The sequence below is a fragment of the Microtus oregoni genome, unplaced genomic scaffold (assembly GCF_018167655.1).
Source record: "Microtus oregoni isolate MIOR12 unplaced genomic scaffold, Mior012 000013F_ref0000133, whole genome shotgun sequence".
In the NCBI taxonomy this organism is placed as follows: domain Eukaryota; kingdom Metazoa; phylum Chordata; class Mammalia; order Rodentia; family Cricetidae; genus Microtus; species Microtus oregoni.
In genome coordinates, this window is record NW_024543072.1 from 28,904 (window position 1) to 52,450 (window position 23,547).

General features: G+C 46.6%; 1 protein-coding gene across 1 annotated transcript; it reads right to left on the bottom strand.

The window, feature by feature from the left end:
* Positions 1–121: 121 nt before the first annotated feature.
* On the bottom strand, positions 122–23,079 carry LOC121455155 (rho GTPase-activating protein 30-like). Its single transcript, XM_041662734.1, has 12 exons — positions 22,729–23,079; positions 12,585–12,687; positions 9,559–9,703; positions 8,009–8,091; positions 7,754–7,861; positions 6,891–7,018; positions 6,242–6,410; positions 6,057–6,160; positions 5,899–5,976; positions 4,806–5,201; positions 2,497–2,783; positions 122–2,404 (listed from the first exon to the last, which is right to left on the bottom strand). The coding sequence occupies exons 1-12, from the start codon at positions 22,823–22,825 to the stop codon at positions 797–799; spliced, it is 3,306 nt and encodes a 1,101-aa protein (XP_041518668.1). The 5' UTR covers positions 22,826–23,079; the 3' UTR covers positions 122–796.
* Positions 23,080–23,547: the final 468 nt, after the last annotated feature.

Genomic DNA, 23,547 nt, shown 5'->3' on the forward strand with positions numbered 1-23,547 from the left:
AACATTCAAATGTGAGACCTTTCCCCCCAAGACTTTAATAAGAGTAAGTCCATACACTATTTAAGTATAAAAAATTCAATTTTATTATCAAACAGCCACCATGGCTAAATGAGGCCTCTAGCTCCCGCCTGTGCAGAGAAACAGTGCCAGGGCCAGAGTGATGACCAGACATCCCATTCCTGAAATAGGAGGTTATTCTAATGGGAAAAAGAAAGACCAGAGAGATCTGTACAGCACTTCCTCTGCAAATAATTGAAAACAGAAGATGCCATCCATTTCTTTCAGTGAACACTGAGGACTTTAAAGAGCTTCTTGGATGTGTTTCCCCTAATCTGGAGCTAAAAGGGTCAGGAGATAGTTAAGGATCTGGGAACAAAACAGAAGTGAGCAATTCTGTATCTGGCCCTGTATTTTCCACATCTGCCTTGGGCTTCTATGAAGAGATGTTCACAGCCTCAGAAGAGGGCAGGAGTTTGACTGGAATTCCCCCCCCCCATGTATTTAAATTTAAGAAAAATAATAAGTTTCTACCTACCCTATGTTTTGGTTAATAATCACAACTTCATGGGAATAAAATCTTCTTATATTTCTTAAGACTCTGCTAAGAAATAAGTGCTTTGTGTCTAACACAAACTCAAGTAAACCCACTAAGGCAGTGCCTCCCATGGTCAAAACAAGTAGCTGGAGGACCCAAGCCTATGGAATTGGACACTTCAGCTGCCAAGTGTGCAACGACAGCTAGGTGAGGGTTCCAGAGATTGATGATAAATTTCTGATTCCTCTTGTCCCACCCTAATCACAGCCCTTCTTTCCCACGGTTAGTCTGTGTTTCAAAGGCATATGTCTGACGCTGAGGGGACATAAGAGGGACAGGGGGGTGAAGCTCTCTAGGGGGCAGACTAAGCCGACTCCTGGGCTCAGACCCTTCTGTGCCTTCAGGAGGGAGTTCCAGACAGCTAAGGGGCCGGGAAGAATGGGCAGGAATCATGCTACAGGGAGAGGTTCTGGAGTTGAGGCTATAATCCCCACCCCCAGTACAAGTCTGGGTCCGCCGAATTCCCTGCGCCTCAGTTCTCTGGCGTTCCCGGGCCAGGGCCACAGCAGCATCAAAGGAAAGACTACCCCCGTTCCTCCAAGAAGCACGAGACCCCCAAGCTCTTTCTCCAGGAGTCCCATCAAGCCTACCAGGTCTTGGACATGGATTTGCAGGTGCTACATGGATCTTACTACACATTGCACTGGGCATCTTGGCAAACTGTGGTTTGGGGGGTACTACAGGAACAGAGCGGACCTGTTGGACCTGAACTAGGGTAGAAGCCAGACGCATACCCACACCACCAGTTGAACCACAGGGACAAGAGTACAAGTCACATGCCTCAGAACTGAGCTGTCCCTCAGCCTCCATCCCCTCTGGTTCAGATGGCTGTGGAGGACCTTGTTCCATCTCAGAAGACTGTTCATTGACTTCTTCTGTACTGTCAACCTCCAGGAACTCTGCACCTGGCTCTTCAGAGAGGGTCCCCTCTTCTAAGTGGTCACCAACAGCTCTCTTGCCTTCAGTTTCTATATCTATACTTTTTTCTTCCTTGCTGACCTCCCCTTCCTCCCCATCATCATCTTCTACTGGACTTCTACTATCTGCACTATGTCCTTGGTCTTCTCTTGACTGGTGGTCAGTATTCCCACTCAGTCCTTTGATCTCATCCTTGTTGCCTTTCTCAGTCTCTTGGTTGTATACCACTTCCCAGCTCTCTCCAGGAAGCAGGTATTCCTGGACCGGATGCTCTGGGTCCATTCCAGTTTCTACAGGGGTGTCCTCTCCTTTCTCAGCTCCTTCTTTTCTCCCACTCTCTCTTTCCTGCTTGTCTTTATCCTCTTCTCTTGTTTTCTCCGTATCTTTGGTCTCTATACTTTCAACCGCTTGACCTTTGGAATTTCCTTCCATGGTCTCTATCTCTTCACTATTCCCCTTTTCAAAACCACCCATCACCTTTTGGCTTCTTTCCCCTTCCCCTCCTTCCTCATCAGCTTCCCCAGCTTCCATCTCAGCCTCTGGAGTTGCCTCAGCATCTTTCCTGTTAGCCGCTGTGCTTCCAGGCCCAGCTTCCTTGTCCTCTTCAGCTTCCCGGCACGCCTGTTTCTCTTCAGCCTGTGTCGGAGGTTGTTTTCCACATCTTGCTGCCTCTTCCTCCAGACTCCCTACACCCTCCCAGTTCGTGGATCTAGGGCTCAGAAGGGGGCTCAAATCATCATAGGCACTCAAGAAGACTTCTTCCCCATTTTCTTCTTCCACATCAGGTGTGGGACCAGCAGAATCGAGGGAGCAGCAGCTAGGAGCCAGGACATACTGTGCATCGTCCAGAGACAGATCATCCAGGGGTGGCTCTACAGAAAACTCTTCCACCTGTAGGCAAAGCATTGTGTCTAAGGACCAGGTAGTCCTAGCCACTCTCTAGGCTACACACTACCCAAATACCCAGAACAGCTCCTCCTTACCTGAGGCCCAACTCCCAGGAGCTCCTCCAGGTAGCCCATCCCAGGGTCATCCTCCCCAAGGGAGAAAGGTGCTGCTCCTGCTGCTCCTGCTGCTCCTGCGGCTTCTGCCTTGGCCACCTCCCTATCCTCCACCCCCACCCACTCAGGCTCTGAGCTGCTCAAGTCCTCTAGGAAGGAGAAGGAATCCTGCACCTCCTGGGACAAGGAGTCCTCCAGGGCAGGAGTCATGTCTGCTGGGTTTGAGTCAGCCAGAGAACCTAGGGCTGATCTTGTCTCCGACTTTTCATCTGTTGGAAGAAAAATAGTTTCAGAAATCCAAAAGTCAAGGTCAGTCCCAACGCTTTCAGGTATGGGTATTCCTCACATTGATACTCTAGGGGCCCAACACTCCTGGTATGTACTAGTCAACATGGCTCCTCCTCTCAGACCAGAATGGCTCACTACTGATAGCTCTCTTTATTCTCACTCAAGTGCCAACATTGTGGGGTGTTTGTGCATTTCTTTGTTTTTGAGGCAAGGTGTCACTACATAGCACTACTTGGCCTGGACTGACTAAGTAAACCAGGTTGGCCTCAACTCACAGAGATCAAGATATCTATGCCTTCTAAATGCTGGGATTAAAAAGACATGCACCACCAGCTCTAAGCATTGGTGTGTGTGTGTGTGTGTGTGTGTGTGTGTGTGTGTGTTTTGTTTTTTGTTTTTTGAGACAGGGTTTCTCTGTAGCTTTGGAACCTGTCCTGGAGCTAGCTCTTATAGACCAGGCTGGCCTCGAACTCACAAAGATCCACCTGTCTCTGTTTCTTGAGTGCTGGGATTAAAGGCATGCACCACCACTGCCTGACTGTGTTTGATATTTTTATAATTAATCTTTATATTTCCCTACAGAATAAACTGTTATATATCCCTGGGCTGGATGGATGGCTTGGTTCATAATGAGTGTATGCAAATATGAGGAACTATGTTTGTTTTTTTTAAATTTATTTATTATGTATAGTGTTCTATCTGCATGTGTGCCTGCACATCTCATTACAGATGGTTGTGAGCCACCATGTGGTTGCTGGGAATTGAACTCAAGACCTCTGGAAGAGCAGTCAGTGCTCTTAACCTCTGAGCCATCTCTCCAGCCCCGAGGACCTGAGTTGGATCCCCAGAAAGTTGGTGTGCTCTTCTGATCCCAGTGCTAGGCAAGAGGGGCAGGTCAGTCCCTGGAGCTGACCACTGTAGCCTACTTGGGAAGTTCCAGGTCATTGAAATACTCTGTCACAGAAAAAAAAAAATGTGGACATCTAAGAACAACACCTAAGGTGGTCCTCTGGTTCCTATATTCATGTACACACCTGCACAGGCAACTCCCCTTCACACAAATACCCTCCAAAAATAAAGAAATATTATAGAGGATGTTGTACCACACCCTTTTTTTGACACAGGTCTCCTGTATCCCAGGCTGATTTCAAACTATGGAGCCAGGGATGACCTCAAACTTCCAGTCTTCCATCTCCACCTCCGAAGTGTTGGATTACATAAGCTTCCATACCAGGTTTATGTGGTGCTGGGGATCAAATCCAGTGCTTTGTACATCAGGCAAGCACTGTACCAACAGAGCTACGCCCCCGACTCTTCATCCTCCGTTGGCTTTAACGAAACTGAAGCTCAGAGCAGCTTGTCCAAGGCTATGCAGCTAATAAGTGGCGCAGACAAAATTTGAGTTCTGTCCACTTAACTGTTCTATTTACCTCGACCTTATACAACCCCAGCTTTCTCATCAGTGACACTTTGGGCATAGGAATCTGAGGATGAATCACATCCTAGCTCTCGCTACCTAAATCAGTAGTAATTGCTGAAGATAACTTTCAGGTTCTACTGTTGTAAGAATAACAATACTTACATCTTAATGTTATGAGAAAATGAGCTAATACCTGTGAAGTGTCTAATACAGCCCTCAGCATGAATTGATAAGTGATATTTAGCTCTTATATTAATTTGCTGAGACTCAACAGCAACTTTTGTTCTTACCCCTACTCGTACCTTAATAAATCCCTTTTGCGTCTGGCACAGGCCCCTATTCTTGGGGGTAAATCAGTGATTTGAAGCCTGACAGAGATCCCTTCTCCATGCACTTCATATAACCTAATAATATTACTGGATCCCCAAACCCCAAATCTAGGCAGGCAACGTAAGACTGTGTTCAAAGCCTAAGGGCTGAAGCCTCTGACCTCTGACCTTCCAACACTACGTCCTCAGCACCCACAACTTCAACCTAAAGTTTTAGATTCTTTTCCAGTCCTGGGAAATCTCCAAGTTCTCACCTGGGGGGCCTGGGCCGGGGCCAGGGCCAGGACCTGAGGTGGGATTTGGCCTGGGCTGTAGGGCGGGACACTCAAGGCCACGGGTAAGCCTGACCAAGGAGACGTTAGAAATGATGTTTGGAGGTACACTGAGGATGGAGGTTATGTGTAGCGGGAGGTTGACGTTGTAAGGGTCTGAGATGTGGACACCGGCACAACGCTCCGCACGACTGCTCCCCGAGGCCCGAATAGCTGACCGCCCAGCTCGTGGAGTTCCTGGCTCAGAATTCGCACTGCCCTGTGCCTCCGCCTCAGGTTCCTGTTCACCCTCTGCTGCATCCATAGAATTATTCTCCAAGCTCTCAGATATCAGTGAGCTTGACTGAGGACTGCTGGGCCCTACCAGTCCCTCTGGCTCTGTGGAAGAGAGAGAGGTCAGGTATTCAGCAGCCTCAGCTCCAAAGGGTCTTGACAGCTCAGGTCAGACTCAGTGGCTCCCTTTTCTTAGGTTTTAGGGGTAGGATAATTGGAAGGTACCAGACCCAGCTTTCTTTTGGCCTCTATTGCAAATTATCCACCCAGTCAGCAGGTTAAAGGTCACACATACCTGATGGATCCTCTTCCCTCTCTGTAGATACAGTCACTAGCTACCACTCACACACACACACACACACACACACACACACACACACACAGAGTCTCCATGTACAAATACTCATGAATATACCCAGAGATTAGACAATAGGCTCATCTATTGTAAAACTTGCCATGTGTATCCAAGACTGATATATAATTATTTGGGATTCTTTTAAAATTACTAGGGGCTGGAGAGATGGCTCAGTGGTTAAGAGCTTTGCCTGCTCTTCCAAAGGTCCTGAGTTCAATTCCCAGCAACCACATGGTGGCTCACAACCATCTGTAATGAGGTCTGGTGCCCTCTTTTGGCCTGCACGCATACACACAGACAGAATATTGTATACATAATAAATAAATAAATATTTTGAAAAAAATAAAATAAAATTACTAGACACACTTGGCCACATTTATAGACACCCAAGCCTGTGCTGTAATTGTCACAGCACATACACACATAGCCACTAACATCTGTCCTCACCATCAATGGCGCCAGCTGCAGCACTCAGTGAGTCCATGCTCTTAGCGGGCCGCAGTGTCCCCTTGTTGGCTTTTTCTTCTGAAATAGATGAATGTGCATAGCACCAAGACCTCGCACGCCCTCACCAGAGCCCCATTTCCTCATCATCCCAGACCTACCCCTGTCCTCAGCCCGCAGTGGAAGTTTACGTTTTGTCTCATTGCCAGAGCGACCCAAATTGAAGATAGATCGCCATTTCCTGACCTTCAAAGATCCCTTTCTCCTGCAGAGAATGGAGATATAATTAGGAGTGGAGTCTGGGTGACTCAGTGCAAGGGAAGAAGTCCCGGGAAGCAGGCCTTACTTGTGTTCTGCAATCTCAATGATGGTATGGTAGGGCCGGATCTGCGGTGGTCCATCGCCAGCCTGTAATATGCTAGGCAAGTGGTAGGGAGGAGGCCTGGGCATGAAGTCCTCAGAGCTGCCTGATGCCCGGGCCCCTGGCAGCCATCCGCTCTCCACATCTGCACCAGCTAGGAGAACGAAAAGAATTGGCCAGCCAGTAACAGAACCAAGAAAGGAACCTCAAGTCCCCAGTCCATCCCCCCCACAACAAACTACCAAGTTAAGGATATATTCAGAGGCTCTTGGAGATAGATCCTCTCTATCCATTTCAGAAGGGTATTCTCAAGAACGAAGAGGATCAGGAGATCCCAAGACATTAGCCTTGTCCTCCAAGGTGGTGCTGCAGAGACTAATCTATGTGCTAGAATGCCAACAGAAGAGGCCTGCCCAAGCCCTGGCTGTACTAACACTTCTCCAGTGTTCTCTGCAGGTGCTGATCACGTACTGCCCTCTGTGAGAGACACAGTCTCCCTACCCACAAAATGAGGAGTCTGAATGAAGCGACTTGTGAGACTCTCTAGAGCTGATCTTAGTCAAAACCATAAAGCAACTAAAAAGCTCTTCCCAGCAGAGAGTGGTGATGGGTAATGGGCACAAAGGACACTAACCAGAGAGGGAGGCACCCCCAAAGAGCTGCTCCACATGGGTGAGGATGAACTCCACGACAATGGACTGCACTCGCACCTCCATGAACGCTGCGGTCCCATTGAAGCCGGAGGCCTCTATGTCCTTAGACCTGTAAAGATGTGGAATTAGTCCCTCCCAAGACTCAAAACACTTTCCTATCTAAAGTCTTCCTGAAAACACACACACACACACAAATGACAGACAGGTCTCATTACGTAGCTGTGGCTGTAACTGATTTAGAACTGTCAGTGTACACCAGACTGGCCTTGAACTCACAAAAATCCACCTGCCTCCGTCTCCCAAGTGCTAGTGTCAAAGTCATATTACAAATGCCTAACCTCTGAAATGCTCTATACCTCTGCCCCTGGTCTTTACCTTCACAACTACCTCTTAAGCCACAGGTATGATTCAAGTTCAAATACCACTTCCCCCGAGAAAGCCATCTGCAATGTCCTGCCATACTCCTTGCACTGTACCGCAAAAGGAAGACCAAGAATTGTTATAATTGTTATAATTAATAATGCTTTGTGCCATAATGAGTCAGAGACAGGCCAGTTCCTGAATAGACTGTAAGATGTTCTCTCAGTAAATGTTTGGCAAAGACCAATATTCTAGTCTCCAGCCTCCACAGCACAGTGCAAGTCTTGCTCTTAAGAAATTCACTTGGTCTCAGTGAAGGCCCAAGTTGGTAGACTTTATACTACTTAGCCACTGCTGAACTTCCCTGTCTTGCTGGGTTTATGAGACCCCCAAACCCTCTCCAGTGCACCCTCACAACCACATCGAGTATATCTTGCTACACCAAGTCTCCGAGCAGCTCCACACTGCTCACACATACACCCACCTGAGCAGGTTGGGGGCCCACACAATCGCCAGATTTCGGGCATGCATGTTGGTTTGGGCACTAAATGAGGCCATGTGGACCAAGTGCCTCATAAGGAACTCCAGCGTCCTGCAGAAATCAAGAACAGAATCACCCAAAAGAACATCAAGGCAGGGGTGGGCTGACCTGAGAGCTGGGAGAGCCAGCCAGGCTGGGGCTGTAGGGAGGGCAGGGGCAGGGGTGTCTCTGGAGTACAGAGGGCGGAACCCCACACACCTGTAGTTTGGGGCAGGGAGTTCCTGGAGCACATCAAGGATCTTGATCAAGCGTTCTGGCTCTAGCTGTACCGCCACTGCCTCCTAATTGGGGACCAGGGTATAAGAGGGAGACATTGACTCACAGATGACCTGCTTGCTTCGCAGAGGTCCAAATTAAACTCTCAGGGATCATCTATTGCTATGTCCCACAACGGCCCTGCCTAGATCTTCAAGGCACCATAAAACAGTGGAAACACCTCAGGCTGAGCATGGTAGCACATGCCTCTGACCCCAGCACTCTAGAGGCAGAGGCAGGAGGCAGGAAACAAGGATCGGGATGTAACCCAGTGGTAGAGTGCTTTCCTGCCATGCACAAGAGCACTGGTTCAATCCCCAAAACCACAGAAATCAAGCTTAGGACCTTTGGGCGCACAAATGACTACTGAATTTTTTTTTTAAGTTTTTGAGGCAGGGTTTCTCTGTAGCTTTGGAGCCTGTCCCAGAATTTGCTCTTGTGGGCCAGGCTGGCCTCAAACTCACAATGATTCACCTGCCTCCCAAGTGCTGGGATTAAAGGCAGGAGCCACCACGACATAGCTGATTGCTGAATCTTATTTATAAGTCGTCTTGTGACCTTGAGCAACTCACCGCCATTTCCCCTGCCTCAGTGTCCACCTCGGTACAGCTCTGGAGCTAGACCTTTGAAAGGTGTCTGGGAAGGTGATCCACCCAGGCTGGTCTGGATGGACTGAGCAGGCTGCGGTTGCTATTCTGAGTCTCAATGTTGTTGCACTCAATAAAATGCAAACTCTTGGCAAGTAGATGGGACTTCGCTATGTTGCCCAATCTACGCTCAAACTCTAGGCTCCAGCAATCCTTCTGCCTCAACCTCCGAAGAAGCGAGAACTTTACTTTAAAAGTATTACTCAAGCCGGGTGATAGTGGCGCACACCTTTAATCCCAGCACTTGGGAGGATCTCTGTGAGTTCGAGGCCAGCCTGGTCTACAGAGCAAGTTCCAGGACCGGCTCCAAAGCTACACAGAGAGACCCTGTGTAAAAAACCAAAGAAAAGAAAAAGAAAAGGGAAAAAAAAAAGTATTACTCAAATCAGGACACCATTTTTGTCATGTGTTTTCTCCTCCAAAACTGTTTAAGATTTAAGATACAGTTATAGTTGTAACTGGAGGGACATTCCTGAAAATATTTTTTTTGTTATGTAAACAGCATTTTTGTTCTCTTAAGTGTAGGGAAACTCTGGTCTAGGTGCTTTCCAAGGCCTCCCAGCTCTGACAGCCTGCCCTTTACCTCCCAAGTCTTACTGCTGTGCTCTGTGAGGTCTGCAGGTCTTAGGGGAAACACGATAGGGAGAGAGTGAAGACAAGAGGGACAGAGGCTGGCAGAGGTGGCAGGCAGGGAGTTGACGAGGTCTGGGAAGGAGGGCTCTTCTCCTCAGTAACACTTAACTGTCAGGCTCCCAAGACGGTGCCTGGCACGTGACACACCTGGGGTGTCAAAACTGAGGCGGTGGCCCTTGAACCCTGTCTCCCACCCCCCACCTCTCAACTCACGGCAAATTTGTCATAGAGCCGGTAAGTGAGGAGGGGATCTGGCAGCTCTCTGAAATAGGCCTTGCACAAGGAGGAGACGCAGTGAATGTCCTGTAGGTACACATCCCGCCGAAGGTCCGGCTTCCGCTCGGCCTCGAACTCCTGCCTGGGGAGGGGCAGAGTGGTCAGGCGTGGTACAGGTCAGACGGGGGATGTGTAAGGGAGAAGCAGGACCATAGAGGTCAGCTGCAGGCAGGGTCATGGTCCACATGGGTGAGACTTGGAGGGAGAATGCTGGAATGTATGCATATTCACATGTATATACATTATATATGTTCACTGGAGTATTTACATATATTTTCTATGTATGTCAGGAAATATTAGGAATTGCATATGTGGATATGTAGACATGAATGTAAAGATGAGTAGAGACAGGTAAGTGGATCTGCGCGTGACTAACTAGGGATCTATGATTAGCAGCGAAGAGGTAGAGCGGACTCAGTAGACACAGGCGATGGACCTAAATGTGTCTCTCCTTTTTCCTTTTCTTTTTTTGAGAAAGGGTCCTGCTATATAGTTCTTGGGTGGTCTGGAACTCAATATATAGACCAAGTTGAGCGCTGACTCACAAAGATCCATCTGACTTTGCCTCTTAAATGCTGGCATTCAAAACACATGCCACTTTGCCTAGCCTGGCTGTTGTCTTCATGATCTTGATTTAATTAGCTGGCAGGTGCTCAGATATGGCACCCAAAGTGCCAACAACCAAAAGAAGATAGATAAATTGATGACACAAATTCTCCCGAGACAGGAAGATTTCCGTGAATTTGAGATTATCCTATGCTATGTAATAAATTCTAAGTTACAGAGTAAGGGGGAAAAAAAGAGAAAGAGCAAGACAAGGGGCTAGGGAAACACCTCAGTTGATAAAGTGCTTGCCCCATAAGCTTAAGCCTCTGAGTTCGGATCCCCAGCACTCACAGGAAAAGCCAGGCAAGGCAGCAGAGACCTGTAAGAACAGCACTGGGGAATCCCAGGAGCTTGCTGGCCATTCTGTCTAGCCAAATCTGAAAGCTTCAAGTTCAGCAAGATCCCTGACTCAAACAACAGCAACATTAATAATAACAAAAACGTGGAGAGGACTGGAAAGATGCTCAGTGGTTAAGAGCACTAGCTGCTCTTCCAAAGGAACAAGGTTCCGTTCCCAGCACCTTTATGGTGCCCCACAGTCGTTTGTAACTCTAGTTCTGGGCCTCATCTGGCGTCTCTGGGCACCAGGCACACACGTTGTACACAGGCATACAAGCAGGCAGAGAACCCATGCACATAAAATAAAGATATTTTAATAAAAATAAATTCATTTTTAAAATTAGGCAATTGAGGAAAACAGGCAAAACATGATCTCTGGCATCCACACAAATGCACATAACCACACGAACATATACGTGCATATACCATCCACAATAGAAGAAAAGAAAAGGAATGTTTATGTGTCAAAGGATACTATCAATAAAAAGAACCCTGGGTTCAAAATCCCCGCTACCACAAAGAAGAAGAGGAAGAGAACAACCCACAAACCACAGATGGGGAGGGGAAAATACTGCTCATCATACATCTGATTAAAACCTAGTACTTTGCCAGGCCGTGATGGTGCGCTTTAATCCCAGCACTTAGAAGGCAGAGGCAGGCGAATCTCTGTGCATTCAAAGCCCGCCTGATCTACAGAGTGAGTTCCAGGACAGCTAGGGCTACGCAGTGTAACCCTGTCTCAAAAAAAAAAAAAAAAAAAAAAAACTTTGACATTCAGAACATATAATTTATTACAACTCAATGATTTAAAAAAAAATTAAGCAGAAGCATAAGATTTGAATAGTTGTTTCCCAAAAGGAAGGCACGACAGGTATTCAACTTCATCTGTAGCTGCGGAGATGCACACATAAATCACAATGACATATCATACACACCCACTAGGAAGGCTACAATCAGAAAGACAGTAACAAATGTTGCCAGCACTGAGGAGAAACTGGAGCCTTCATATAGGGCAGGCAGACATGTAAGTGATACACTGTTATATTAAACAGTTTGGCAGGGGGCTGGAGAGATGGCTCAGTGGTTAAGAGCATTGCCTGCTCTTCCAAAGGTCCTGAGTTCAATTCCCAGCAACCACATGGTGGCTCACAACCATCTGTAATAAGGTCTGGTGCCCTCTTCTGGCCTGCAGGCATACACACAGACAGAATATTGTATACATAATAAATAAATAAATATTAAAAAAAAAACCAAAATTAAACAGTTTGGCAGTTACTTTGAAAAGTTTAACATGAGTTGCCATATGGCCCAGCCATTCCACTCAGGTTTACATTAATAATAAGTGAGATACAGCCATGAAAACTTGTACATGTTTGTAGTAGAATTATTCATAATAGCCCAAGGTGAAAACAACCTGGAGAGCCATCAACTGATAAAAGGGTAGAAAAAAATGTGTAGCCATGCTGGAGAATTGTATTCATCTACAGAAAGCAATAAAATACTAGTACATGCCACAGCATGTGTGAACCTTGAAAGGACTCAGAGGGAAGAGACAGTGAAAACATGCATTGTATTGTTATTTTTTATGAGATGTCCAGAAGAGACAGATCTATACAGACAGAAAGTCAAGTTAGGTGAAGGGGAAATGTAGAGAGGATAGTGACATGTTCTGGAATTAATGGTAATGATTGCAGTGTTGTGATTATACTAAATATAACTGATGCAAACATTTTTAAATAGTAAATTTTATAGTATGCAAATCATGTGTATGTGCATGCAAGTATGTGTGTGTGTTTTAAAAGCAGACTGCATATGTGGGAACGGGGAGAGTATGTCTGCTGGGGGAGTGAGTTTGGGGTCCCCACCTTGCCTGACCAGACTTCAGAGCCTCTCCCTGGAATAGCACTTAACCTCTGTGCTTCCTTCTCCCACTTTCCCTTACCCCTCCTCCAGCTCTCCCCAGCAGCTTTTACCATGACTGTCTGGCCCACAGAGCCTGTCCACTCTGTCTGACTCACCGGAGCTTCTGGATGTTAGAGGAGACCCCTGAGAGGCGGTAGATCCCATCCACCACTCCATACTCTTGCACGAACTCTGCACAGCTCCTTAGCACCTGGGGCACTGGGGACACAGATGGGCAGAGAAAAGAAAATCTGAAAAGCTAGTTACTGTAAGGGGTCTGAGAGACGCAACATCATGGAAGAGGGTTCACCAAGGTTAAGGGCAAAGCTTGTGAAATAAAAAACTCACTAGAAAGATTCTTACAGGTGATCAGACCCAACTCACCTATCTTTGTATAATATTTTTATCCCATAGTCCTGAAGTCTCTCCTGTACTAAAGAGGAGTTCACTGCTACTTAATATTGACCCTCTTAGTTCTATTTCTTTTTTTCTTTCTTTTTTTTTTTAAAGATTTATTTATTTATTATGTATACAACATTCTGCCTCGATATATGCCCGCACGCCAGAGGAGGGCGCCAGATCTCATTACAGATGGTTGTGAGCCACCATGTGGTTGCTGGGAATTGAACTCAGGACCCTTGGAAGAGCAGGCGGTGCTCTTAACCTCTGAGCCATCTCTCCAGCCCCCTCTATTTCTTTTTTAAAGATAAAGATTTTTAAAAAATTATGTGTATGTGTCTGCTCAAGGGAATTTGCATATAGTACTGGTGCCTGCAGAGGCCAGAGACAGCAGATATCCCTGTAGCTGGAATTGTAGGGCTTGTGAGGTGCCTAACATGGATGCTGGGAAACTGAATTCAGATCTCTGCAAGAGCAGCAAGTGCTTTTAAACACTGAGCCATCTCTTGAGCCCCAGCTCTGTAACAGGCTTTATTTTGGCCACCAACCAGCCTCCAAATCATGACACAGAGACCTAGTATTAGTTATGAATGCTCAGCCTTATCTTATGCTTGCCCCATTAGCTCTTATTACTAAATTTAATCCATTTTTCTTCATCTACAGTTTGCCTTGGGGCTTTTTACCTTTCTTTCATTCTGTATGTCCTTCTCTGTGTCTGGCTGTCTGGCTGGCCCTGGGTGTCTCCCTTTTTCTCTCCCTCATTCACTCTTCTTTCTCTCTTCCCTCTCCTTCCACCTATTCTTTCTGCCCACCAGCCATGCCTATCCCTCTACTGCCTAGCTATTGGCTATTTAGTTTTTTTATTAGGCCAATCAGGTGCCTTCAGGCAGTCAAGGTGAAACAGCAACAAGTCTTTACATCCTGGAACAAATGCATCATAAACAAATATTAACACGTCTCTGCCTGTTTAAAGTAATATTCCATAACACAGCTCTACCTCTGTTTGTTCATTTGTTTGCTTTGAGACAGGGCCTCACAGATCTTGGGCTGGCCTTCAGCTTGCTGTATACTTGAGGAAGACCTTGAGTTTCTGATCCTCCTGCCTCTACTTCCTGAGTACTGGGATTACAGGTGTGCCCATTACATTCAATTTGTTTGTTTTTGAGAGTCTTACCTAACCCAGGGTGACCTTGAATTTGCTGTGTAGTTGAAGGTGACTTTGAATTCCTGATCCTACTGCTTCTGCTTCCTGAATACTGAGATTATAAGCATGTGCCCCCATACTTGGTCTGTGTGATACTGGGATCAAACACAAGGCCGGCCTATGCACGCTAGGCAAGCACTCTGCCGACCAAGCTACATCCCCAGTTCCCTTTTTATGATATGTACTCAGTGTTATAGCTTATTATTTTAGATTTACACAGAAAATGACGGGCTATGGTTGTAGAACATCAAATAATTTACAATAACCTTACATTCATTTTAACAGTTTATAGATATTTAACATCTTATACACAAATCCAGTTAACAAAAACCTTAAAAGTTAAAGATAAAATAATTAAGGTAGGCATAGTGGCACACGCCTTTAATTTCAGCACTTGGGAGGCAGAGGCAGGCTGATCTCTCTATGAGTCTGAAGTCAGCCTGGTCTACAAATCAAGTTCTAGAACAGCCAAGACTACACAGAGAAAACCTGCCTCAAACAAAACAAAAACAGATAAATCATTAAGAAACACAAAAGATGGGCTGGAGAGATGGCTCAGAGGTTAAGAGAACTGACTGCTGTTCCAGAGGTCCTGAGTTCAATTCCCAGCAACCACATGATGACACACACCCATCTGTAATGAGATCTGGTGCCCAGAACACTATATACATAATAAATAAATTAAAAAGAAAAAAGAAACACAAAAGAGCCATGCAATGGTGGCTCATGACTTTAATCGCAACACTGGGGAGGCAGAGCCAGACTGATCTCTGTGAGTTCAAGGCCAGCCTGGTTTACAAAACGAATTTCAGGAAAGTTAGGATTGTTACACAGACACACAGACACACACACACACAAAATCTTGTCTTGAAACAACGCCCCCCAAAAAAAGAAATACAAAAGAAAACCACCTCAATCTAACTTTAAATATCAGTATCTGTATTAGAAAACACAAATAAAATTATTAGGCCAAATCACAACATTAAATAGAGAAATAAGATAAATGGTAACTGTTTTGTTTTGTTTTTTTAAGACAGGGTTTCTCTGTGTAGCCCTGGGCCTCTTGAGTGCTGAAATTAAGGCATGTGTCACCAATGCCTGACTAGACCAATGGCATCTCATTAATAGTCTTGTGTGTGTGCATGTGTGTGCACATGCATGTGCTTATGAGTGCAGAAGCATCCCAGGATCCCCGAGGGGCTAGAATTACAGGTGATTGTGAGCTGCCCAACATGAGTACTGGGAACCAAACCCTGGCCTCTGCGAGAGCAGCTTGTGTTCTTAACTGCTGAGCCATCCCTCCTGCCCTGCACTCAGCTGTCAGTGCTGTATGTAGTTACAGGAAGAACAGGTCCGCAGCTTTGGAACTGAAACTTCTCTTTGTCATCATTTGTTGCCCCAGATTTTTTTTTCCCAGACAGAGTTTTTCTGTGTAGCCCTGTATGCCCTGGAACTTGCTCTGTAGACCAGTCTGGCCTTGCGTTCATAGAGATCCACCTGCCTCCAGCCCCCAAGAGCTGGGATTTAAAGGTTTGTCCCACCACCCTGTGACATACCCCAGAATTTTTAAAGGGAACAGCAATTTTGTGGGGTAGACAAGTCAAAGTAAAAGACTGGCACCCAAATTGCATTTATGTAACACTCTGCCAGCCGTGAACAAATGAACCCTGGTTATCCCGGCTGAAATGGAAGGCAGCTGAAAGGGTTTAGCTTCAGGCACTTTCTCCGGTAAGAAAACTTGCAGTTACTCAGTTTGGCATTGGAAAGTACCACGCCTGATCACATGGTCAGGCGTAAAAGGAGAGTACCGACTTCCACAAGTTGTCCTTTGACTTTCGCATGCCCTTCATGGCACATGTGTGTCCACACAATATACAAACAAAATAATAAACCATTTTTAAAGAATGCAAAGGGCTGGAGAGATGGCTCAGTGGTTAAGAGCTTTGCCTGCTCTTCCAAAGGTCCTGAGTTCAATTCCCAGCAACCACATGTGCTCACAACCATCTGTAATGAGATGTGGTGCCCTCTTCTGGCCTGCAGGGATACACAGAGACAGAACACTGGATACATAATAAATAAAATTAAAAAAAAATATGGTGTTTTAAAAAAAAAAAAAAGAATGCAAAAAATTATATTATCTCTCCTGACCTTGGGCCAATATTGTGCTATTAGACTAATCTCCTTAAAGATTATCATGGTATTTCTCGTGTTATCTTGATAGAGTAGCAGTTGTGATAGAGTCTCAAAAACAAGTATTGAAAGCCGTGCTAGCCGGGGCCTTTAATCCCAGCACTTGGGAGGCAGAATCAGGCGGATCTCTGTGAGTTCGAGGCCAGCCTGGTCTACAAGAGCTAGTTTCAGGACAGGCTCCAAAGCTACAGAGAAACCCTGTCTCAAAAAACCAAGAAAAGAAAAAAGAAAAATAAAAGAAAGCAAGCCATGTAGCCAGGCGGTAGTGGCCCATGTCTTTGACCCCAGCACTCAGGAGGCAGAGGCAGGCAGATCTCCCTTAGTTCAAGGTCAGCCTGGTCAACCAAGCAAGTTGCAGGACAGCCAAGGCTACATCAAGAAACCATGCCTCAAAAGAAAGAAAGAAAGAAAGAAAGAGAAAGGAAAAAGAAAAAAGAAAGCCATGCAGACAAAGATAGCTGTGAATGCAACCTAACTCAAACCTACAAACTACGCCCCCTTCCACACTTTAATCTTAGGCTACAGAAACACCCAGCCTACCCTACCCGAGTACCCAGTGTTTATCTTATAGACACAGAATAAAATATGAGCTCCTCAGCCTGGGATAGAAGACCTTCACAAACCAGGTCCTGACAAACTCTATGACTGAGCCCTTTGCTAATCCATAAGCAAGCGTGGGTACCATTCTTCAGTGATGTGGCTGGGACATGCTTTTTCTCTCAAAGGTTTGTGTGCTGGAAGCATCTCAGAGTGGTGGTGTTGAGATGGGAAACAGTCAAGAAAATGGGATCTAGTGAGTGATAATCAAGTCATCGGACTCTCTCCTCATGAATGAATTATTACTGTCTCTTAAATTTTGTGGGGGGTTTGCCTGGTATTTTGTGTTTGTTTTTTGAGGCAGGGTTTCTCTGTGTGTAACAGCCCTAGCTGTTTGAAACCAGCTTTGTAGACCAGGTTGGCCTCAAGCTCACAAACATCCACCTGCCTCTGCCTCCCAAGTGTTGGGATTAAAGGCATGCGCCACCATCATCCCCTGGCCTGGCTTTTTGTTTTTTTAATGTGTGTATAATCTTGTTTGAGAGATGGTCTTTATTACTACCTCAGACAGGCCTTTGAAGATGCTCCTATACCTTTCAAGTACTGGGATTAAAAAAGTGTGCCACCAAGGTTTACAGTGCTACCTCTTTGGGCGGGAGTGGGTCTTTCATGACTGGATCAGAAAGTGAGTTATCAAAAGCAATGCCACTCCATGCTCCTGGTCCTTCTGTATGCAGATAGTTTTCTTTCCACCTCACCATATTGTGACATACCCAGGAGTCCCTTGCCAGGATGCTAGCATAAGCTTTCTGAAAACCTCAGCCACTGTAGTCATGAGCAAAAGCAACTTCTCCATAATTTCTCCATTTGAGCTGTTTTGCTGGAGCAACCCAGAACTGATGAAGGCACTTGTTTTATTCTCCTGTCTGGGAATATACCTTCCCCTCCAATTGCCTGGTAAACTGTTACTCAAAATATCTCAAGCATAGCCTCCTAGCTGGGCACATGCTTATAGTCCTAGCTCTTTGGGAGGCTGAGGCAGGAGAATCACTGTAGCCCAGGAATTCAGAGCCAACATACAACATAATGAGATCATCTTAAAAAAACAAAAGAAAACAAACAAACAAAAAACCTTAACTAAACTAAATGAACTAAACAAGGGCTGGAGAGGTGGTTCAGCAATTAAGAGTGTTTGCCTGGAAAGCAAGAGTTTTGGAATTCAGGTCCCCAGAATCCATGTGAATTCATGTAAATGGGTTGCAATTCTGTCCTCACAAAGTGGAGATAGGAGATGCCCCAGAGCAATCAGGCTGGTGATACAGCCATATCAGCAAACTGTGGGCTTGACTGAGAGACACTGCCAAAAATAATGTGCTGGAGAGTGATGGAGAATGAGCCCAGATATTAACCTCAAATAGCCACACACATGTATCCATGCACACAAAAATAAGATAAAAACAAATTTAAAAAATCACTTGATTCTGAACCCTTTGTATGTATGTGTATATATGTATATACATATGTATATGTGTGTATGTATACATATGTATATATATTACAGTCCTTTACTCATCTCAATTTTTTTTGTATCTATATATGTGAGCATCTTGTACATGCACCTTATATATGCAGGTACCTGAGGATTCCAGAAGAGGGCGTCAGATTAGGGTGGAACTGGAGTTACAGGCAGTTGTGAGCTACACTATGTGGATGCTGAGAACTAATCCCAGGTCCTCTGCAAGAGCAGCAAATGCTCTTAACTACTGAGCCATCTCTCCAGCCCCCAATCTTACAGTACTTACGACACTTTATTGTAAGTGGTTGTATCTATACCTCCTGACAAATGGTACTCTCTTGTCAGAGAATCATATCTCTCACTGCGGTGGAACCTGAGGTATTCAAATGTTTGTTAGATTACACAATGAATTAATTCAGAATTACGTCTGAATCACTAAAGTCCCTTAGAGATTTGATAAGGAACATTGCCTTTCACAGAGCACTGAGTCCTGTTGACTGGAAGTCACCAGAGAAGTTCCTTGCGTTTATCAGTATCGGGGAAAGTTGTGCTTCTTCTCAGCTACCTAAATTTTTGTTCCCTAAAAGGCTTGTGAGTTTCATATGACTTTAACTACTACGCAGTTTACGGCCCACCCCTAGCAGCCACATAGAACTATCTGACGTGCAGCTCTGGGTCCTACTCTTCTTAATTTCCATTCAATTCAGTTCCTCAGTCATTTATTTGTTTGTTGTGTTGCCTCTCAGAGTCAACCCAAGCTTTTTGTTTGAGGTTTGTGTTTGTTTCATTTTTCGAGATGGGGGTTTCTTTGTTTAACAGTCCTGACCGTCCTGGAACTCACTCTGTGGACCAGGCTAACCTCAAACGCACAGAGAGCCAGCTGTCTTCCCAAGCTTTTTGTGGAACAAATATGACAGAAAACCAGGGTGAAGGTTCTAGATAATAATCCCACCGATCACTGGTTTTCATCTTTCTTCCTGTGACCTGCTTTTCAGATCCTTTGTCTTTTTGCTCATACCCGGAACTTGGGTGAAACAAGAAAAGCATGGAGGATTAAAAAAAAATTTAAGGAAGTCTTTGCTTTCAGGGTTGTGTGTGTGTTAATCCTTAGAATGAGGGACCCAGGACATTTGCACAATGTCTCTGGAGTGAGTGGTTCCTAAAATTTGGGCTCTTGTCACCTTTCTCACCTCACTCCAGCCTAGCCACTGTTCATGCCTTCGGGTCCTGCTCTCGCTTTTCCGTGGTCCCCTGTCCTTAGTTCTCGGCACTAAATGAAGAGATGAGGCTGCCCTGCTTGTTGAAGCTGCTGCTCCGCCGTTGGGTGCCAAATGCTGCATCCATTCTTTTGGCCACCATATTGCTCTGATGACTCACAAATAGGCTGCCGGCTGGGTCTGGTTAGTGCGCACTTGTAATCCCAGCTACATAGCGAGACTGCACCTCAAACATCAATCTCCCTCTCTCCTCTAAATTCCTAGGTTTCATCTAAACCAGGTTTTCCTGCCCTATTCTTCTCAGTTGATTTTGAACCTCTGGAGTAGTCTTTACAGAGATGGAAGGTCTTAAGGAGCCTGAGTCATAAGGGAAATGGTTCTAAAGATAACAGGGTCAGAGAGTTGGTGGAGCTGCAGATAGACATCAGAAAAATGAAGTCAGAGACAAGACGATGGAATCTAGAGACAAGACTGGGGTGATGGAGTCAACATGATGCGGAGGGTGTGGGTGGAGTCAAAGAAGCACCGACAGTGAATCAGAAACACAAGCAAGTTATCAGAGTGTATGCAGGGCTCAGGGACAGGGAAAGATCCATTTAGGGGAGAAGAGTTAGGGAAGAGGTCTAAAGTCAAGCAAGGGTGTAAGAGTAGAGAAAACTAAGATGACCTGGGAGAATCAGTACACCAGAAGCAGATGGATCTCGCCTACCAGGACCTTCAATTTCTTGCTGGATCTTGAGCTAACGAGAGAAGCTGCAATCAACCAGCCTCACTCTTCCCTAACACTTTACACCTCTCTGTACCAGGATGTTTTGGATTAGGGGAGGAGTTCTCACTGATACCCGAGAGACCCAAGAGTCATCTCTCAAGCCTGCAGCGCAGGTGAAGTTCTGGTAAGGGACAGAAGTAATTTCTCACCTGCTCTGAATTCACCTGCAACCAGGAGCCGCTGGCCTTTCATTATCCCTGGATCTCTAGAAAGAAACCTTTACCAGCTGGGAATGGTGGCCCTGAGAGTCCCAGAAGGGGAGTCTGGGCTGTCTGTGGGGGATGGGAACCACAGGGAAGGGCTGAACCAGGATAAGGAGGCTGAACTGAGGGTTTACCAGGAACTACAAGAACATCATCCCCAATGAAGTCCAATGAAGATGTACGGCTCTCTGTCGGGAATCGTTATCTAGTGCTGGCTAGGCGGCTCCTCAGCTAAGAGAATTGACTGTTCTTCAGAGCACCCTTGGCAGCTACGGATGGGAACTCCAGTTCCAGTGAGAATCTGATGCCCTCTTCTGGCCTCCGTAGGCACTGCACACATGTGAAACACACACCCACAGACAAAACTCATGCCTATAAAAAATTTTTTAAAAAAAATCTCAAAATTAAAAAGAAAATCCTTTAGTGCTGGTGAGATGGCTCAGGAGGTAAAAGATACCTGCCACCAAGCCCGAAAACCTCAGTTCAACGCTGGGACCCACATGATGGTAAGAGAGAACTGGCTTCCAAAAGTTGCTATCTGACTTCCACATATGCATGTGGACACACACATACACACACTGACACTAATACTACCAATACATATAGCCTGCCAGGCAGTGGTGGTGCACACCTTTAATCTTAACCCCCAGCACTCAGAAGGCAGAGGCAGTCGTATCTCTCTGAGTTTGAGGCCAGCCTGGTCTACAGAGCAAGTTCCTGAACAGCCAGGGCTACACAGAGAAACCCTGTCTTGAAAAACAGCAACAACAACAACAACAACGAAATACAACCTGTGAGGTGGTGCAGTGGATGAAGGTACTTGCCACCAAGCCTGATGACTTGTGTTTGATGTCTGGGACCCACATGATGGAAGGAGAAAACTGGTTCCCTCAGGTTGTCCTCTGACCTCCATACCTGCGGGGGAACCAATTTGCCCCTTCCCAACATGCATACAAAATATATAAGTAAATGGTGTGATACTTTTTGTTAAAGAATCATTATGGCCAGTGGAATAATAGTAAAGGAGCCAGGTGTGCTCAGAGAGAAGAGGAAGGCACAGAAAAGTCCACCTCGGCTGCAAACACTCTTTCTTGGGGCCTGGACTTTCCCTTAATGGAGGCTGGTAGGGATGGGGCCCTCTGATGGAGGAGAAAAGGGGAAGGAGGTGTCTGGGGACACAGGGGCGGGGCTAAGAGCAGGAAATGAGCTGGGAACCACCATCGCCCTCCCTTCTCTGCAGGCACCACAACCAGAGAAGGGGACAAAGAGGAAATGACAGATTGGGGTGGGGTGGAGTGGGGGGGGCAGAATCATGCCCTTTTTTGTAAGTTGCTCAGTGTGCTGAAAACAAGCTGGCCGGTATAGTCAAGATAGCTCAATTTCAAATCAAGTAAGACATGGTTCTGAGCGCGTGTTAGGCAGAGCACTGAGCCAGGGCTTGTCCCTGGGTAGGCTGGCTTTCCAAGGCCACCGCGTAGTAAGCCAGGCAAGGAACCAGGCAAGGAACCGAGGCAGCTCCAGACAGTGCCCACATCTATCTTTATTGCAGCTTCTACTCCCAGCTTCAAACCAGGGCTTAAACCATCTCCTTCACTTTTCTGTGTTCCGTACACCAGCAGCTTCTCCCCTTGCCTTCTACGCCAAACCTGTTTCTTTTTTGCAAGCAATCTAAAGAAGACGGTCTCTCCTTCCCCCACACCCTCCCGCGGCCCAGCAAAGATGCAGAAGGGCCAGGTCCTTGTCCCTTGGTGCTGTTCTCCAGCTAGGATGCCTCCCTCCACTCTCCCCAAGCTATGTCCTCAGACCCACTGGGCCCAATCCCACCTCCGTTTATTTTTCTATCAACCATCCCTTCAGCCACTCTCGTGACATAGGACCTCCATTCCTACCCTCTGTCCCCCTCTCCGTCTCCTCACCTGATTCGTCGGCATCTCTAGACTTTATAAATATCACCATCCCCCACTTCGCATCCCCTTGGAGTTCTTATCCTCACCCTCTCAGAGACCTGCCCCACAACTATTACAGAAGCGAACCTCTCTGCCTCCTCTGAGCCGCATTTCCTGTCTTTCCTGGGCACAGGTCTCATGGATGGTGATCCTGAGCCACGGGGCCCTAGGAGTTGATTCTTCCCAACAGATCAAATCAAGCCAGAGAAGACAAGCTCGGTGCCTGCGTGCCAGTCCGCCCACCCGTTCCGCTGCCCCCTGCTCGGTTGGCCTCCTTACCGTCTTGTCCTGAGTGCTGTAGGTGCTCCTGTAAGTCGCACCCAAACACTCGTTCCTTGGAGCAGCCCTTCTTCTTTACTTTCTGCCGAGACTTCATGGCCAGAGCCCCCAGGATCTGGCCCCACCACTTCTGTTCCCCAAGACCTTTGACCTACCAGTCCCCCATGGAATCCCAGTCAGTAGTTTGGTTTGGCCCAGCCCTAGAAGGGCAGGGCTCCAAACTGGAGGTGGAGGGTGGCTTGGGCAACGGACAGCAGCACTTGCCTCTGGGGCCCACTCGGGGCCACACGGAAGTGGATATGGAAGAGGAAGCTACCAGAACCCTGGCATGAAGCTGTATCTCGTGGCCAAGCTGAGCCCTGGCCCTTTCTCGCACTGTGAAGCTCTAGGGGGGCAGGAAGCTGTGCAGCTCCTCAAACCCGCTTCCTGTTAGAGCATCTTTGCAACCACAGAGCCTGCGGTGGGGGAGGTAGCTGACATTCACATCCTCATCATTGCTGGGACTTCATCTATTGGTCACAAAGGGAGGTGATGTCAGGACGCTTGGGTGGAGTAATGGGGCCTGGGGTGTGAGCAGGTGGTTGGCATCTCCAGAGACCCAAATTCGGGGAGCAAGGACCAGGCAGAATATACTCAGAATGGAGGATGCCTCTGGTGGCTTTGTCATCGTGGTCAAGCCACGTTTCTTCACTGAGCCTCGGTTGCCATACCTTTGAAAACGAGTACACAGACCAGCTGCCTTCTGAGTTTCAGTTTCTTTGTAGAAGACTACACGGCTGTCCACCCCACACAGCTGTTGGAAGTTTCCAGCACAGTCAA